This window comes from Xyrauchen texanus, chromosome 8 (genome assembly GCF_025860055.1).
Source record: "Xyrauchen texanus isolate HMW12.3.18 chromosome 8, RBS_HiC_50CHRs, whole genome shotgun sequence".
NCBI classification, from domain to species: domain Eukaryota; kingdom Metazoa; phylum Chordata; class Actinopteri; order Cypriniformes; family Catostomidae; genus Xyrauchen; species Xyrauchen texanus.
The window spans coordinates 12,330,703-12,351,048 of NC_068283.1; the positions used below are offsets into that span (position 1 = coordinate 12,330,703).

General features: G+C 35.8%; 1 protein-coding gene across 1 annotated transcript in view; it reads right to left on the reverse strand.

The window, feature by feature from the left end:
- Positions 1 to 20,346, reverse strand: part of LOC127648415 (uncharacterized) — a 41,491-nt gene that overhangs the window by 13,563 nt on the left and 7,582 nt on the right. Inside the window, exon 3 of the mRNA XM_052133084.1 lies at positions 7,399 to 7,510. Coding sequence (XP_051989044.1) covers positions 7,399 to 7,510 — 112 coding nt within the window. The remainder of the gene's footprint in view (positions 1 to 7,398; positions 7,511 to 20,346) is intronic.

The window sequence follows — 20,346 nt, forward strand, 5'->3', positions numbered from 1 at the left end:
AGCATGGTGGATAGTGTGTATCTGTGTGGCTAAATCAAATCCAACCGGCAATTTTTTTAAAATGCATGAGCCATTCGACATGTCCCACACCCAACGTTATGTTTCATTAGGAAAGAAAGAAAAATGTGCTTGTCAAGGCACTTCAAATTGATTTTAATATGGAAAGTTAAAAGTTAAGCACAGAGATCCTTTCACTGCGTGTTGAGAGTAGAAGATTGGTTTCACAAATTCCATTAAATGAGTGTCCAAAAACAAGATCCACACAACTCATTTAAGTCATGACAACTCTCATGTTAACTGTGGGTATGCCATATTGATAGGATATTGGTCTTGGTGCACTAGACCTGCAGCAGAGCTAGTATGAACACTTGTAACTGCTAGAACATGCACAGACAAACTCTAACAATTAGACAAACACAAGACATGGGCTCTAACAACTAGTGACCTGACTTCTAATGTGTATCTGGACCAGGAAAGCACAGATTTTAACTAGTGAGTTAGCCTAGCTATGTGTGGATTTATTTAGACTAATGGCCTAAGGTTGCTAGTTGTGCTATTGCTCAATTTGGTTAAAATCACGCTTCTATGGTTCAGGGCCAAAAGCTAACCTTACTGTGCAAGCTGATAGAAGAAAACCCAGCAACCAACTGAGCCAATACCTTTTTTCCTTTATGATGACACTGATACTACTACAAAGAGGGTTATATAAAAGAAATACAGACTAATTAGAACTAAAACGAATTATTAAAAGGCATTATTTTCTTTGGGCAGATGTGTGAATGGCTTTCAATTACAGTTGGCACATGAGGGAAACAACATATCAAACAACAGAGTAAATAGGCACTTAAGAGTATTTGACTCCTTTTGTAGACTAATTTAAAAAAAAAAAATAAATAAAAATAATCATCACATGACATGTTCTAGGAAAAAGTCTCTACACGAACGATCCTACAGATGCAGGTTAGTTTGCACCAGCTCACTAATAACTGTGCACGCTAGGGGTTGCACAAATACTGATTGTTAATAGTCGATAAATCAAGTTTATTATTTGAGTCGAATTCGGCTAGTAGTGGCATCATTCCACCTCCAGAGCCTCCGCATTGCCAGGGGGCCTCCAAAAGACATGCAAACTTGGTAGCTAGCCAGGGCTGTACAATGTGACAGTTTTGCTAAGAATTGTTATTAAAAAGTTAAATCTAAGTTAAATATCTGCACATATGCTATTTGTTTAATTTCTAGCGCTTGGAAAATCCATAAATTATGCCAATTATCAGCGTCGCAAAAAAGAACATGTAAAATTAAATCTCGAGCACTCAGACTTTACCGCATGGTCATGAACGTGTTTTTGGGGTTGAGGCAATGTTCCCTCTATGTTGTGTGTGTGGCTGTGTTTAAAGGTGGCAGACCACAATTTTATGTGCTGCACTAAAAAAAAAACGAGCAGCAGAAACTGAGAGGCGATCAAATAAAAAGCAAGATATTCTGTTTGCCTGCAAGTCTGTGAGTATCTAGATACTTGTAAAACACTTAACAGTCTCAGACAGCATGCCCAAGGAATAACTACTTCAACAATGTAGAAATGAAGTAGAAATAAAAAAGGCTGTATTGATTATTTGGCTTACATACAACAACAAAAATGTAATCTAAGCTGATTTCATTTGTTTATTCACTTAATGTATTTTCTATTTGCATTTTGAAGATCAAGGTCTGAATGATCAGGCTCATTTTTGTGATTGGTTAGTGTACATAAAGGGAATGAAGATTTTTAGAAGAATATCTCAGCTCTGTAGGTCCATATAATATAAGTGAATGGGTGCAAAATCTATTTCAGTGGTTTTCAACTGGTTTTGATTCAGGACCCAGATTTTACAGGACATCAAGTGGTGATCCACGATAATACAAAACATAACCTGACTTAATGTATCCTGGTCACATTTTCTTTCATCTTACATAGTTTTGTTCATGGTTTACATGTAAAAATGCATGTATCAAGTGATATTATTTTTGTTGTTGATGTCAACAACAAAAATAATGCCCCCGCCCCTTTTTTAAAGTTGATGAGCAAATTTATTATAGATTATTTCTTAATATTAAACATCATTCTAACAGAACAGGAGGACAACTTTATTCATAACTTGTCCACAAGTCTTGGATGTCCAGACTTTAAAGCCCTTTAAAGTTGAAGTCAGAAGTTTACAATTTTTTAACCATTCCACAGATTTAATATTAGTAAACTATAGTTTTGTCGAGTTGTTTAGGACACCTACTTCATGCACGACACGAGTAATTTCCCCAACAATTGTTTACAGACAGATTGTTTCACTTTTAATTGACTATATCACTATTCCAGTTGGTCATACACCAAGTTAACTGTGCCTTTAAGCAGCTTGGAAAATTCCAGACAATGATGTCAAGCCTTTAGAGAATTAGCTTCTGATAGGAGGTGTACTTAATTGGAGATGTACCTGTGGATGTATTTTAAGGCCTACCTTCAAACTCAGTGCCTCTTTGCTTGACTTCATGGGAAAATAAAAATAAATCAGTCAAGATATCAGAAACAAATTGTGGACCTCCACAAGTCTGGTTCATCCTTGAGAGCAATTTCCAAATGCCTGAAGGTGCCATGTTCATCTCTTCAAACAATAGTACTCAAGTATAAACACCATGGGACCACGCAGCCATCATACCACTCAGGAAGGAGACGCATTTGGTCTCAGAGATGAATGTAGTTTGGTGCAAAATGTGCAAATCATTCCCAAAACAACAGCAAAGGACCTTGTGAAGATGCTGGAGGAAACAGGTAGACAAGTATCTATATCCACAGTAAAACAAGCCCTTTTTCTAACTAACCTGAAAGGCTGCTCAGTAAGGAAGAAGCCACTGCTCTAGAACCGCCATAAAAAAGCCAGACTACAGTTTGCAAGTGCACGTGGGGACAAAATTGTACTTTGAGAAATATCCTCTGGTCTGATGAAACAAAAATGGAACTCTTTGGTCATAATGGAAAAAGGGTGAGGCTTGCAAGCCGAAGACCACCATCCCAACCGTTAAGCATGGGGGTGGCAGCATCATGTTGTTGGGGTGCTTTGCTGCAGGAGGGACTAGTGCACTTGACAAAATAGATGGCATCATGAAGGAAAATTATGTGGATATATTGAAGCAACATCTCAAAACATCAGCCAGGAATTTAAAGCTTAGTTGAAAATGGGTATTCCAAATGGACAATGACCCCCAAGCATAAACATTTTAAAGGCAATGCTACCAAATACTAACAAAGTGCATGTAAACTTCTGGCTCACTGGAAGAAATAAAAAGCTGAAATAAATCATTCTCTCTACTATTATTCTGACATTTCACATAATTAATATAAAGAAGTGATCCTAACTGACCTAAGACAGGGAATGTGTTCTAAACTGTGTTTAAATATATTTGGCTACGGTGTATGTAAACTTCTGACTTCAACTGTATTTGCTCTTATATTTACAGTGTAATGACATAAGCACAGACAGGCATAAGACCAAGATGGCATTATAATGTCAGGGCTGCCTGTTTGAGAGGTTTGACTTCATCTATAGCGATTTAAACTATAAAAATTATAGTTGTTCCGTCACACTCGTGTGAATAAAACAAGCTTTAATCACACTGCGAAAATATCACATTGCGGATGAGAAGCCTTTTGTGTGGTTAAAGTGCTGAATGTGAGATTATCGTTAAATTTGCCTCAGCAGTCCTACATTTCCCTTAGGTGGCCGCCGAAGATTTTTTAAATGGGAGAACTATGACATGTTCTTTCCCTGCTGTCTTCGACCCAGTCCGAATAGACCTGCGACCCACCAGTTCAGAAACACTCAACTAGATGTATCTGGTGGTGAAATCAATTTCTTCTGAAGCAATATGATAGATGTGGGTGAGAAACCGATCAATATTTAAGTCCTTTTTCTTAAACTTTCACTTTCTCCTTCTATTTTTGATGATTCATATCCTTCGTGCATATCGCCTCCTACTGGGCAGAGAGGAGAATTTATGACAAAAATGACTTAAATATTGATCTGTTTCTCACCCACACCATCATCTTCTATCATTCAAAATTTTGGCACCCATTCACTTGCATTGTACAGTCCTACAGAGCTTAAATATTCTTCTAAAAATCTTAATTTGTGTTCTGGAGAAGAAAGAAAGTCATACACATCTGGCATACCAGCAGAGTGAGTAAATCATGGGAGAATTTTAATTTTTGGGTGAAGTATCTCTTTAAACATGTTATGACTTCTTACTTTTGACTTGTAGTTTCTAAATTTGCTGATTAAATAATTCATACAGAAATCTCTGTGATTTATGTCCCTTACTACACGGTGTTGCAATGAAGCAACAAAATAAATGGGGGGTCAAAAAATTGTAAACATTATCTTATTTCATCTTCATGTACAAGTAAATAGCAGTTAGACACAGGTGCATGATGGATCGGAGAAACGTGGAGGTGTGGCTTTTGATTTCAAGATATAATGTTTAACTTGAGCAAACCTAATTGAATAACTACTTGTAATTCCATTGCTGAATTAACATTTTAGCTAGTGAAAACTGAATTGTAGATATCTATAATCAACCCTTGTGCGTCAAGAGGTCCTTATAGCAGAGATTCCCAACCTTTTTCCTGCCACGGCACACTTTTTACTACTAGAAAATTCTACGGCACACCTCTATCCCACATGGTTAACAATCGTCAATATTTTTACTTTTCAAGAACTTGTTCATGTTTTCTGTCCATCTTAGTACGTCTTGTTTACAAGGCTATGCCTTGTGAGGTCACAGCTGGCAAGAGTGCTAAATGGGTAGTGAAAAAATAACAAATTTGCTTCTTTTCTAATTTGTAGATTTGTTCTTGCACTGCCACAACAAATTACAGGGATGCAAACTCATGAGGGGCAAAAAAAAAACAAGACAATCACTGGTCCACAAATGTTTTTTCTGGGGATATTTGTTTTAAAGAATAAGCTAAAAGCACCAATTCCAGCTATTTTAGTGATTCAAGTTTACAATTGTGCAGAATTAGCTGCAAAATAAAGAGTATTTTGGTGAGGCTTGCTTCTGTTTCACAAATTTGTTTATTTTATTATCTGATTAGTTCAGTGACCCCTTCTGGAAATGTCACTAGGTGTCAACAAATGAGCGTCTTATGTGCTGAGAGTGAGTCAGTGAATCATTTTGAGTCCTTCATGACCGAAATCTACCAAGAGACTTTATAGTGTTTAAGCATTAAAAGAACAAAGCAGATCTAAAGTCTTCCTTCAGTCGGAGAATTATTTTTCATCTAAAAAACACAACAATAATAGTGAGTTTCAATAACGTCGTCCTTCTCCTTTATTAAAACTTCCATGGCTACAAATCTACTGACTTCAGTATAAGAATTATAAACACAAACAGATCTATGGTATTATTTTCCTACAGTAGCCTATTTAAACTGCTGTGCATGACTTTTATCAGAAAAGACCACAATAACAGGCAAATAATAATCATTTTGAGTTTCAATAATGTTCTTTTGTCATTGTAAAGTGCATTTCACATGAGTTGAGCTCAGCATCGCCCGACAAGAGGAGCAGAAAGTGTCACAGAGGGGTGATTTTATGAGTTTGCCACATAAAAAAGTGGGAGGTGTGCACAATAAACATTGAAAACATGAATTTGGAAGAGAAAAAAAGCTTGCAGTTGCTTTGACAGCAGAAAGTAATACAATGACTCGTTTATGTTTAGGTCGAAGAGTTTTCTTGGTGAATTTAAATGAGTTCAATAACTGGGGTCTCTGATATTCATAAATGATAAGGTAATATTTTAATAAAATAAAGACATTATTGGTGAAGCAAAAACGTGTGTGAAAACACCGGTGTAAAGTCACTTCATAGAATTCAATGTGTTCTGCAGTGCTGGCGCGAGTCGTGTGAAAGACCCTTAAACGCATATAAATATCACTCACTTCTGCACATTAATCATTGCTCTTCACGATCACAAAAGTGACCGATTATGGTTTCAAAACAGCGAATTTCTCTGAAAGGTGAGGAGTTTGGCTAACTGAATAATCTTTTTTTTTGGAAACTGATAGTTTTCCACGGCACACTAGTGTGTCATGGCACAGTGGTTGGGAAACACTACCTTAGAGGACAAACATGTCCACATCAAAAACTACCATAATAATAATATATATTAATATTACTTTCCACTTGCAATTAGTTTTTTAACCAACATCAGTCCTGATAATATCTACCAAATATTCATTAATTTTCAGGATTTTAGCCCTTTAAATGCCAGTTTGTTTAAATAATGCCACTGTTGTTTTTTACACACACACAAATTTCTCAATACACACATATAAAACACTCTGACATCCATACCAGCACACCCACACAATTTTAGCTGCATCATTTACTCAATTGGCCTGCAGTGCTATATAATGCGGCAAACACAAAATAGGAAAAAACCATGTATTTTCTCCATAGGCTAAACATGAGAAAAATTGCACCATCTGGTGGAAAATATAAAAAATTACAAAAAAATCTAGCCAGAGCTCCGGAATGAAAGCATAATATCATAGAATTCATGATTTTATGCTTTAATGGCACTGGAATTAATATTTCAGTTTTAATGGGTTTCAATGGAGACATTTGAGTGTAACTATTTTGTGTACACAGTGTATTATAGATGTATTATAGGAACTGAGGTTGAAATATCAAAATTCCCCCAAAAATACACACCTTTGGCTATATTAACTCTTTCCTCGCCAAACACGGAATTTTCCGTGTTTTATGAAAAAACGCTTCCCCGCCAAACACGGAATTTTCCGGGTTTCCGTGTTTTAGGTGTTATACGGTAAGGAAGACCCCCTCTGCATGTTTTGAAAGAGTACGCAACTCTTTGATCAAAGAAACAGACTGCGATCGTCTCAAACATGAAGAAGTGGAGTATGAGAAGCTCAAAATATCAGACATAAACATGCCTTTTTATCAGCTTTTTGTCTGAAATGTTGTTTTTTGACAAAACCGACCTCTATTCAAGTCGCAATAAAAAAAGAACAAATGAAGATAAAATAAAATCGTTTTTTTTGCCTAAAAGCAGAGGCTCAGATCTTTATTGTGATATATAGCATCTTCATATATTCATGGAAGAAAATATTCTGCGGGCCATTAAATTTTAGCGAAAATCGTCAAAAACCCTGGCGGTGGCTGGCAACTTTTTTTTTTAAAACGCTGGCGGGGAAAGAGTTAATGCCGCTGGAATTAACACAGCCAAAATGATCGAAAAGACAATAATGTTCCAAAGGTAACACAAGGATTAAAATTCTGCACATAATTAAATGTCAAAAGGGCTTGTGATGCAATCCAGCTCTATTCATGTTCTCTCTCCACATACCTCTCAAACTGTTACTTTGATGCTCCTCAGTTATATCTTTCACAGAGCAATCCTCAAATGCTTCCGCCTTAATCGTGATCATGCCTAGTTCGTCATCCATGAAATTTGGTGACTAAAGAATGCAAAGCAAAAGAGAGAACTTGTAAGCTGTATTGTAACATTGATATTGATAATAAGAGAACTTCATGTACATCAACAACAGTATGTGAGACCAACCTCTCCAGTGATGACTGAAGAATCTACATGTTTCTCCTCCTTCTGACCAACATCTGACTCCTCGTGCCTCCACATATTCATGCACCATTCCTTACCGAAGACATTGTTGATCGCAGGATGATGTCCAGTTTCTACAGAACATTTAAGTATTAGGTTTGCATAATTCAAATGGCTGTCATTCACAAAATATGGCAAGCCAAATTAACTTTTAATCATCATGTCTGGGATATGAATATCTACCATTCAAGTTTCCAAGTTAAAATGCTGATTCTTGTTTTGATATTAATAAATAATTGTATTTGCACTAGAACAAAACACTTGATTATAGATATGTTTGAGATATGAAGCATTCTTTTTTTGGGCTGTGTGATGTCACTCTCCACCCCATCTCACTCAAATCGATCCAAACCGGTGCTGGTCGTTTGTGCTCGGTTTGTGCCGTTAAAGCAGCACAATGGAGCTCACGTCATAAGCCTCTTGTTAGATCCCGGTGTCGATAGCAGGCAAGACAAAGAAGTATAATTTTGTGAGGCATTTCACCATTCAGTATAATTTGTCTGCAACCACATGCATGATATAATAACATCGATGTGTGGAAACAGACACATCATTCTGAGGGGGTTTGATTCATATTTTGATAGATCATTCATCTTGTTAATGATGTGAGCACTGCTGTAGGTTGGATAAAACACTTTCCCCTGCAGAATGTTCATTTTAAGAGGGAAGAAAACTGATTCTTTGTTAAATTACTGGCAGTATCATCTCATCTGTAATCAGATTTTTGAAAGCTATGACTAGACGTGAAGTCCACTGATAACATTTATAACGAGATTAGGGACAGGACATCCAGAAACAATGTTGCTGGTGATGTGAATGGGGCTTCAGAAAGAATCAGCTAAATCTCTCCAAAGCACCACATAACTTTACACCCAGCAGAGGATATTTAACCTCTGACAGTGATCGTCTTGTAATGTATTGTTGATGTTGCAGCCGGTGCTGCTAATCGACCACCATGCCATATCACAATTTGTGCAAAGAGCAAAGGTGTATCCCTGAAAACAACAATTGAATGATATCTGTGATTCGGTTTTCACAAGTGGCAATGTATTTGAAATCTGTAGTTTGGTTTGAACTAGCAATAAACCATTTTATCATATCTTTAACCTAATTACTTTCCAATTTATTGATATATGAAATAACAAAACTAGCACGTTACACTCACACGGATATAAAAAAAAATGCAAATTTTACCGGTGAAAATTGAATAGCTGTTTTTTATAGGATAATTAATATCCTGCACACAACTAAAAGTCAATATGGCTTGCCATATACAACATTATTCACATCTCCAATAGTTTTTTCCTCATGATTTTATTTTTTAAAGAGTTATTGTCTCTGACTATGATCAAATCAAAAGTAAAATGGGAAAATGCTACATAAATAACGCTTCAATCGCTTTCTGCACTGCTTCTCATTTTGACGTAATAAATCATTTTTACATCAATAAATGATTTCACATATGAATCATATATAAATGAAGCGAAAGTGTAGAGTTTAATATTTGACCTGTGAGTGTTGAATGTGTGAATGCATCATCTGTCCCGTTCATCATCTTCTCAGATGCGGTTTTTCGCGCTGATTGAAGTTCACTCTCCAGTAAATTACATTTCTGTTGCAGAGTCTCGATTTGATTTGTACATCGTGATATCTCTAATCGCACAAAAGACGAATTCTCCTCGAAAAGTTTGCCTATTTCAACAATCGCTGTCTTTGTCAGCATTTCCATTATGGATGTTAACTGTGTCTGAAAATCAACAGTATTCATGACGTCCATCATTCACGGGAGTTTTTAACAGTGTTGTAGATGATCAATACTCGTCCTTTCAGCCAGCGCGATGGTCTCTTATAAAAGCCTTCTTTTCTATCCTCAACAACAAATGACTCAGTGATCAGCGACTCTCTTGTAAAATCAAAGAACACATAGCATTTGGCAGAACAGGAGGAATTCTTCTTCTCCTTGTTGTTGTTAATGTCCGTACAGCCTTTAGGAGTATTACCGCCACCTACTGTATAGTTTAAATGGGTGATGCATCTGTATATTAATGGGAGGAATTACCGTAAACAGCCGTATAGAAAGCTCAAATTAAACCCAACCATATATATTATAAACCCCCTAGAACGTTTTTGCTGGGGCACTTATAATATTTGTAGTATTTTTAAATATTCGTTGTACATTATATATGTACAAGTATGTGGCTTTATATTTCAGTGAAAACCATATATGAACATATATTTAATGTTCGTGTTTTGCATATATTGCCGTATTTCTTCAGCAATAACTCTTCAAGCACAAATACAAATAAATCTGTATTGTTCATTGTGTGAGAAAATGTAGTTTTTTGTCTCAGACTAAAACTAAATACTGAACATATTCATTTATCGTTTTAATGAATGTGTAAATCTACATAAATCATGAAATTCTTCATTATGTGGTGCACCCTTAAAAAATATTCTTGGTTCAATGCATATAAAGCAATCAATAGTATATGTGTAATAATATTGATGACCACAAAAAATCATGTTGACTCGTCCCTCCTTTTCTTTAAAAAAAGCAAAAATCGAGGTTACAGTGAGGCACTATATGGCAATATATTCAATGGAAGTGAATGGGGGCCAATTTTTGTAAAAAGCAGAAATGCAGAAATGTGACGCTTATAATCCTATAAAAACACTTATATTAATTCTTCTGTTAAAACTTGTGTATTATTTGAGCTGTGAAGTTGTTTAAATTTTCATTTTTACAGTCATTTTAGCGATTTAGGTTTTATTGACCTATCGTCATGGTAACGAAGACATAAAATTGGCTAACTTTGCATAGAAAAGGTTAATAAGCAATTTTAGCACACTAAAATCATATCAAGATGCTTATTGATGACTTCTTGTTGCTATACTTTTGAAACAGTATTTAACATAAAAAAATGGCCCCCATTCACTTCCTTTGTAAGTGCTCCACTGTAACCCAGATTGTTATTTTATTTTTAAAGAGAGGCAAGTCAAAAAAACGTTTACAAAAGGCCGTTGATTGAGCTGAACTTGTACTGAACCCAAAATATTCTTTTAAAATTAACATTGCTGGAACAAAATTCAACAAATTCATTAACTTCAGATTTGAGTCTTTTGTACTCACATCTTTAGACTTGGATGCAGCATTAATCAAACTCAATTGTTTTCAGTTACCGATGCCATTTTAGAAATTCACAACATACAGTCAGCCATAATTATATTAAACAATGAGAGAAAGTGTCCAAAAACAGTACAGTTACTGAGATCAGTTGAGTAGTATTCGGCTGGTCATGTGATCCTGTGGCCGCACACATGAGGTCTCCACTGCCCCATGTAGAGTAAAACAGCTTTTATAAGGTTACTGATATGACTGAAGTCTTCATCTCATGTGAGTGCTCATGATTTTATACATATGTTTCAAAATTATAAATAATTTCTTAAGGAGTAAATCTTTTTTAATGGAGAAAAAATTACTGAGTGCACCTTTAAGAGTTAAGTTACTGTAATCACAGAATTGTGTAGTTTATTTCACAGCAGTCTACCATTATCCTATAATAATAATACAAAATATTATTATTAAACTACTTTATTGCAGTCTCATTTTTATTATTTTATTATTGTTGATGTTCATGTTATTTCTTCATGAAAGCACAAAAGATGTGAATTTTTTTTTATTATTATTGTTGCATGAATGACTTGAACTTAAAATAATAATTAATCATAAAAATAATGATGACATAAACATTGCAGTAACATTTCAATAGAATAGTACAAGTAACAAGGTAATAAAAGGCAGGGTGACAATGTGAAAAAAAGAAAGAAAAACAATCACAGATGAAGTAGTCCATTGTGGAAGTACTAGCAGTGATCCATCAGTGGTTAATGAAGAGCTAGGATGAAGACAACACTGAAAGAACAGAATATTAGATTGATAGATCCCTGCGTTCGGATTTGCACTCCATCAAGCTGTGTTTGAATGCAAGAACATGTTCACATCTTCTGGTCTGCCCTTGGTAAGTGCGGTTTGTTCTCTGTCTGTTTTTTAGTGATGGGTCGTTCACAGACGAGTCGGCTCTAAGAGGTGAACATTTGGAGCTGGCTCGCATATCAGAAGAGCCAAATCAATTTATAAAAATAGAAAATAATTAAGATGTGAATAATCAAAAGATTTAAATGAATAGAATTAACTAATTCAAAGAATTAATAAAAAATAAAAAATAAAATAATATAGGCCTAAATGCTCAAGCGCACACACATTCATCTGACTGTCTGCTCAGACTAACAACCTCACCTGTTGTTCCTGTCAACCAATGAACCAAAGATGCGCGAGGGAAGGTGGAGCCAACTTATTATGTTGTTCAGGTTGTATTCGTTTTGAATTGTTACATTTATATGCACTTTGTTTATATACATAAAAAAGTTATAATTTAAATGCACATGTGCAATAGCATCCTTTTTTTTTTTTACATTTATTTCAATTTGTGGGATGCTGCAGTTTTGCAGTTTCAGTACTGCCGCTCCCTACACGCATACTACGCAGTCTGCGTAGGGCCCCAACTCCCTAGGGGGGCACCAGAAAGTCCACCGGCTGCCCTTACTTGCAAGTTATACGTTATTCGAGTAATTCAAAACAGGCGATCACTTCACGCTCATATCACGCAATATTTCTTTTTTTTTAAGAGCCGTTTGGGAGCCAAAAGAGCCGGCTCATTTTGGTGAGCTGGGCTGAATGAGCAGGCTAACTGAAAAGAGCCGTAATGGCCATCACTACTGCTTTAACTGCACATTACCTATACAGTGGTTTATGCTTACTGCCCCCTGGAGAAAACAGGTGGTACTCCAAGATATAATTAATTGCTCAGATATAAGGAATATTCCTTATTTCTGTAATATGGTTGGGGGACATGACAATTTATTACATACATTTTTTTAACACGTTATTTTTTATAAAATTAAACACTGCGTTAAATCGACAGCCCTAATTATGTTACTATGCTATTTACATTGATATGTAGGACAAGTACATAAACTGCCCTGTCTCTTTAAGGATGGTGGCAGTTCAGCGAGCGTCTCACAAAAGTGTTACGGTTGAGTGCATATTATCGAGAGTGGAGTCACACTGCTTCTTTAGTACATCTGTGCTATGTGATTAGAATTAAATGTTTCTTTTTTGTTGTTTTTGATCATCTATTGACTGTAAAGAACAGAAAGGATATTAAAAGAGGCATTATTCAAAGACAAATGGATTACGTGGATCTCGTTTTGGACACACACAGAACAAGTGAAACTAAACTTTTACTCTCAACATCTTTTATTGCTAGGCACTGCAGGTCTTGTGATCCAATAAATGGCACTAAGTAGGTTGCACCATAAGTGCAGCCGAAGTAAAAACGATACTGAGTTTAAACCAGCTCTTCTCATGTTCTCTCTCAACTTACCTATCAAGCTGTTATTCTGATCTTTCTCATGTTTTTCTGAAGAGCAATCGCCAAATATATCCTCCTTGATCATGTCTGGTTCTTGATCCAGCAAATTAACTGGCTAAAGGATGGAAAAAAGAGAAAATTAGTAAGCTGTATTGTAACATTGCTTTCAAGAGAACTCAATGCACATAGACTGACCTCTGCTATTATGACTGCAGAGCTTAGACGTGTGTCCTCCTTTTGACCAACATTTGACTCCTCGTGTTTCCACAGATTCAGGCAACATTCTTTCCCGAAGACATTGTCGATTGCGGGACAATGTCCAGTGTCTGTAAAACATGCAGGTATCATTTAATTATACACTCACCTAAAGGATTATTATGAACACCATACTAATACTGTGTTTGACCCCCTTTCGCCTTCAGAACTGCCTTAATTCTACGTGGCATTGATTCAACAAGGTGCTGAAAGCATTCTTTAGAAATGTTGGCCCATATTGATAGGATAGCATCTTGCAGTTGATGGAGATTTGTGGGATGCACATCCAGGGCACGAAGCTCCCGTTCCACCACATCCCAAAGATGCTCTATTGGGTTGAGATCTGGTGACTGTGGGGGCCATTTTAGTACAGTGAACTCATTGTCATGTTCAAGAAACCAATTTGAAATGATTCGAGCTTTGTGACATGGTGCATTATCCTGCTGGAAGTAGCCATCAGAGGATGGGTACATGGTGGCCATAAAGGGATGGACATGGTCAGAAACAATGCTCAGGTAGGCTGTGGCATTTAAGCGATGCCCTATTGGCACTAAGGGGCCTAAAGTGTGCCAAGAAAACATCCCCCACACCATTACACCACCACCAGCAGCCTGCACAGTGGCAACAAGGCATGATGGATCCATGTTCTCATTCTGTTTACGCCAAATTCTGACTCTACCATCTGAATGTCTCAACAGAAATCGAGACTCATCAGACCAGGCAACATTTTTCCAGTCTTCAACTGTCCAATTTTGGTGAGCTCTTGCAAATTGTAGCCTCTGTTTCCTATTTGTAGTGGAGATGAGTGGTACCCGGTGGGGTCTTCTGCTGTTGTAGCCCATCCGCCTCAAGGTTGTGCGTGTTGTGGCTTCACAAATGCTTTGCTGCATACCTCGGTTGTAACGAGTGGTTATTTCAGTCAAAGTTGCTCTTCTATCAGCTTAAATCAGTCGGCCCATTCTAATCTGAACTCTAGCATCAACAAGGCATTTTTGCCCACAGGACTGCCGCACACTGGATGTTTTTCCCTTTTCACACCATTCTTTGTAAACCCTAGAAATGGTTGTGCGTGAAAATTCCAGTAACTGAGCAGATTGTGAAATACTCAGACCGGGCCGTCTGGCACCAACAACCATGCCACACTCAAAATTGCTTAAATCACCTTTCTTTCCCATTCTGACATTCAGTTTGGAGTTCAGGAGATTGTCTTGACCAGGACCACACCCCTAAATGCATTGAAGCAACTGCCATGTGATTGGTTGATTAGATAATTGCATTATTGAGAAATTGAACAGGTGTTCCTAATAATCCTTTAGGTGAGTGTATAACGCTTTGATCAATTATTTACCTTTTTTAGTGTTTTACCTTGGTGCAGTGAGATGGAAAATGACTTCAATAAATCAGATGATTTGTAGAAGGAATAACACATTTTATTTTACAGAAATTAATAAAATGAATAAAAATATGAAATAATGAGAATAAATGCAATAATACAGAAAGATTTATTATTGATTATAAAATGTTATGTAGATATATCTTAAGGATATATCCAAGGACTAAGTCCTGGAATTAACTTAATGCTTTGTCTCTATCTAATGAACTAAGTAAGTAAATGAAAGAAGCTTAAGTTAAAGTACGGCTAGTAAGATGAGGCCTGAAAGCTGGAAGTCAGATGTGGAGAGCCAGAGAGCTGAGCTGTTAGTCAATGAAGACCTAACATTGCAGTTAAGGTCTTTATACCTTCTTGAGACTGTGCCAAGCAAGACTTCCTTTCTTGGTACATCGAGTTCTGCACAATTGACGCAGTTGTCAAGTCATATTGTTATGACCTATTGAAAAGTGTGAAAGCTGCGGCTAGATGGATTGCAAAATTTGTGCATACATTCTAGGCAAAGCGCTCGTAAATATCATGCTCAGCAAGGTAGGCACACACAGATGTCTAACAGGCATCCTATGTGTGCAGACTGTCTGAACGAATAACAATTATAAATTTAGCTCTCACTGCAGCCTGTTCTGAGCTCTCATCAGGTCAAAAGTGCAACTTATCCATATACTAAGAATCCAAAAATATATACATTGCTGCACGTAACATCTCAAACTTCAAACTTTTAAGGATAGAGAAGAAACATGGAACAGTCATCTAACGCACATATTGAACATGTGAGGCTTCAGCCTGTAAAATATACATTTATGCATATACATGCATAAATACAGAAATACAAGGATAGACATATGCATTGATAATGCCATACAAGTATACGATTATATTCTTACTACAGTTGAGTACATAAATATGAATACATGGATATGCTAGTATAATATCAATAAGCAAAATAATAAACTATAGAAATGACTCTAGCTACTTGCATTATACTTAAAAAAAATTCAGTTACACATTTTGCATTTGAGTAAAACAGGCACTGTGACACTGATAGTGTAGACTTTAATATTTGGCCTGTGAGTGTTGAATGTGTGAATGCAGCATCTGTCCTGTTCATCATCTTGTATATATTCTACACCCAATATGGCAGATGTAGAAATAGTAGTCCCGCCTCACATGTAAAAGATATAATCACATTTTAGATAGTCAACTCAAAAACATGCATGTGCATTAGCTAGACCAGCATGAAAATAATTTTTGTTTTGTGTGATCTGAGAAAAAGAAGCACAATTTATGATACAATTGTTGTCAGATTTAACTGCTGATTTGAAATATGTTCTTTGTAACCATGTACCAACCATTTTGAATATTTCGGCCCTATTCAAGTAGATAAGAGCTATACTTTCATGCCGCTTGTTTCCATAGAAAATTGCTGGATGGTACTTCTCTTTGGTCAGTGTAGATGATCTTGGTAAAGTCACCAATTCCAAAATCACCACACCTGAAATTTAGGTTTGGGGTTTCAGTTTATAAAATATGTATTCCTCTTCACTGTATTAAAGCCTGTACAAATGAAAACAGTTCGCGTTTGGTGTCCCTCTGTGGACATTTCACATGGAAAATGGAGCTCACATGTCCACATATGCCCAACAACACTTACTGCTTTGGCCACTGGAGGCAGTGTTTCACATTTCAGTAAGCACAGACCGATTTCAGCTAAAGAAAATCAAGTCAAAGTCACGATTTCACTGTGAGATCAGCCTGTTTTAGTAGTGGGGATGTACCTGCTTCAACAGACTTGAATTGTGTATGTAAATCCTTTTCTGTAATCATTTTAGCATTATATACTGTTCTTCTGATGGTTTGGTTACTTTAGATTTACCTGGTCTAGCTGTATGAAAACTATCTGGTTACCGAAATTGCTTTTAGCATTCATTATACTGCCCTCAGAAATCTTCTCCATAGCTGCAATTTTGCGCTATGCTTTTTCAGTCCTCAAACTGCTTCACCAAGCTCCTTTTGACATGCTTAAAATACGTTTTTATCTATTATGTCCTTCTTCAAATGCCTTAATTGGAGCTCTAGTAGAAGCACCAACAGGACCATACCAAAATAATTAATATCAGGTGTTATTCTTTTAAAGACAAATACAACTCAAATGTGCGTTACGATATTAATTTTTGTATGAAATATTTTGTCACAACAGTTTTCTAATTTATTAGCAAAAGGTGTGTTACATACAGTTTATCCCTTAAAGATTGAACAATAAACAATACATGTAAAATAAAAAGAATGTAATAAATCACCAAATGTGTTGGTGTTAAATTATATTTTCTTGAATAATGAGTATCAACCGACTACCATATTTGGCTGTTTCTGGTGGTTCACTCAGACATTTGAACCCTAAAATCAAATATAAACAGCATTAAAGATTAACAGTATGTCATTATAATTTACATTGAAATTAAAACATTGGCAACAAATTGTAATTCACATTAGCATTAAAATGTAGCATTAAATAAGAGCATTTTACAATGAAATATAAACAATATAACAAAATATAACAACATACCTAATGTAGCATTGCATAACAATAACTTACTATGACAGGTGGTTGTACATTTTGAGAACTCGGACAGACAATTTTTTGTGGCCACTGGAAAGTTTAAACAGATAGTGCTCAATGAAATTCATTGTGTGAGTGATGGGTTTTGGATACTCAATGCTAAATATAAAATAGACAGCATAGAGACACTCCAGAGATTCTGTCACCCCCATGTCATCAGTGAGAATAATGACATCATCCATACTGCCTCTTTTCACATCTAGGGGGTTTGATGCTCATGAAAAATGATTGTTGGGGTTAGACTTGCTGATCCCTGTACAGAAACCCTGACACTGTGAAAACAAAGGAATTTAAATGTTTTGCATAAAAACACAGAGGAAAATGACACATTGAAACCTACATTTTCAAGGCAGAAGAGAAACTTGGCATTTTCTCAGAATAATGATGGCAAAATGAGTAACGCACCATTCTTCTCCAGATCTTCTCCAGATTTTCAGTAAAAATTTGTCAGCAAAATGTTTAATTTTGGCTCAAAGTTTTTATTATCTGGCAGTGAGGAAAACTATGTAAGAATACTGTACACTATGTGGCCAAAAGTATGTGAACACCCAAATATTGTTGAATTATGATGGTCAACCTGAAGCTTCAATGATTGGTTTATTCTCACTTGATCAGTTATACTTATTTTTAGATTGTGTAAACATGTGGGGGAATTAACATAACTTACAAGTGAAATCAGTCACAGTAAAAACAGTTGCATTTTAATGCATAAAATGTGACTAGAAGAACTGTGAGCATGTAAAATACACAGTACAATGGCACATACATGACCAGATGGACTGCAGTGCTTCAAGAAAGGAAACTTTGTAATCAGACTCACCAGAACATCAGAAAATGTTTTGTTTTATATATATATGACCATATATGACCGTAAACATGATTTGTTTTTTTCTTCTAGGACAGATCCTTCCTCAGCGGTGCCTCTTGAAGCAGTTCAGGAAAAGCAGGAAAGCTACATACTGCCAGGGATGGTTTGTTGGATCTTTGCCTGTGCAGAAAATAAGTGTTACTCTTTTACCTAGTACTTTTCAAAAACATCCATAAGAAGTTTCATTTCATTTCAAGTCATGCTACTTACTGACTGAACTGAATTTGCAACCCTGAGGATGTTTCCGCATCATGTCTGTATGGACATTAGTAAAGGATATAAACTTAATTCACCATTTTGGTTACTTATATACACACATTTATTCAAAAATGAGCAGGTCTTGCTTACTCAGGATTGTAACTGGCTGTTTCGTTGAGGGGAATAGATTGTCCACCATCTGCTCTGTTAAACCCAGCAGGGTTCCCCTAGTCATTTGTTTAATGATTAATCTGCATTTATTGATTAAAAATTAAGCTTTTAATCTACTCATATTATGCATGTGAAGGCCTGTATGCCACAAGCTTAATTTTTAATCAATAAATGCAGATTAATCACTAAACAAATGACAGAGCAGATGGTGGACAATAAATACAATAAAATACAAGCAACAATGTTAAAGACGCTAGTAGGGTATGTTAGCTGTTCTGGAACTTCTACTGACTTAGCCGCTGATATAAATCAATTAAATAAATGTGCAATTTTATAACAGCAAACCCAAACAGTTACACTGACATTGCATAGGTACTATGACTTAGCACTCAAAATAAATGTAGCAAAATAGCATTCTCACTCAACAAACTGACTGCTGTCAAACTGTAGCTCTCAGCTTCTTGCTGCCCAGCTGGCTAAACAAAGAATCTAGATGCAGCCTGTATTTTTTTTTTTTTTATTTTTTGCAGCTGTTAACAAAGCCTAGGGCTGTCACTTATACAGATGTGATATTTCAGGCAGATAAAATAAATAAATAAATCCCCACAATTTAAAAAACTAAAATCACATTCAGCTCTTAAAATAAATTTAAAAGCAAAGTAAATCTAAAGTGTAATCTAAAAATCAATTACAAAATATTTTATAATAATGAAAACACTAGTATGGCTGTCAATCGGCTTTTTTTTTTTATCAAAGTAATTACATTAATTGTGATTAATTAATTAATTAATTAATTGGCACATAATTGCATATACTGCAGCAATATTTGCTGTGACCCCCAAATAAAGATAATTAAATATATCAAATAAAAATGATACTTATATTTTAATAAATTGAAATGAAAAATATCTTTCATAAATATAATGAAAAACACCACAATATTGTTGCAGACAAGTAACGCATTGATTAGACAATACAAAAAATGGCTGTAGTGGACAATATATTGTTTGTTTTATTTTTATATCATTGAACTTATAGTCCATAGTGATCCATTTTATATTTGAGTGCATAATTCTGTCAGATGTAGGCTACAGAGCTGTTCTCACATCGTTTTTGCGTTCCATCAGTGCTATTTTTGTTGGTACACATTTGTCAGACAGATGCTTTTGGAGTGGCTAACTTAGTTTTTTAAATTGTGGGGATTTATTTATTTATTTTATCTGCTATTCATCTCATTGCTATTCATTGTCTCGCACCATAGCTCTGCATTTTTTAGGATGCTGTGTCAAGTTAAACGTAGTTAGTAACTTTGAAAAAGGCGTCTCAAACCCCTGAATTCAGTTACGCTCTAGCTATCTTTGAAAGCAAGAGCGCATCCTGCCGTGTGAGTTTCCTCATTTTGTGCTGCCTGCTATCTGTAATTGTGCCTGTAGAGGCGGAGTTGTGCTGATTATCTCATGCTAACTGCTACTCACAAAAAACATGATAGTTGTACTTCAAGTATGAATTGCTCCATTGGAAGAAAAATTAATTATCATGGAATTTATGCAAGGGGACATGATTAATTGCATTCATTTTTGAACACATTATTTTTAGATAATTAATCGCACTAAACTTAACGCATTAAACTAATTTAACGCATTAAAATGACAGCCTTAGGCCACATCCATGCTAATCTAAGTTTGAAAGCTTCATCCAGTTTCTGAATGTCATCGTTTCCAAAGGATGTGGTGGCTATGGAGAG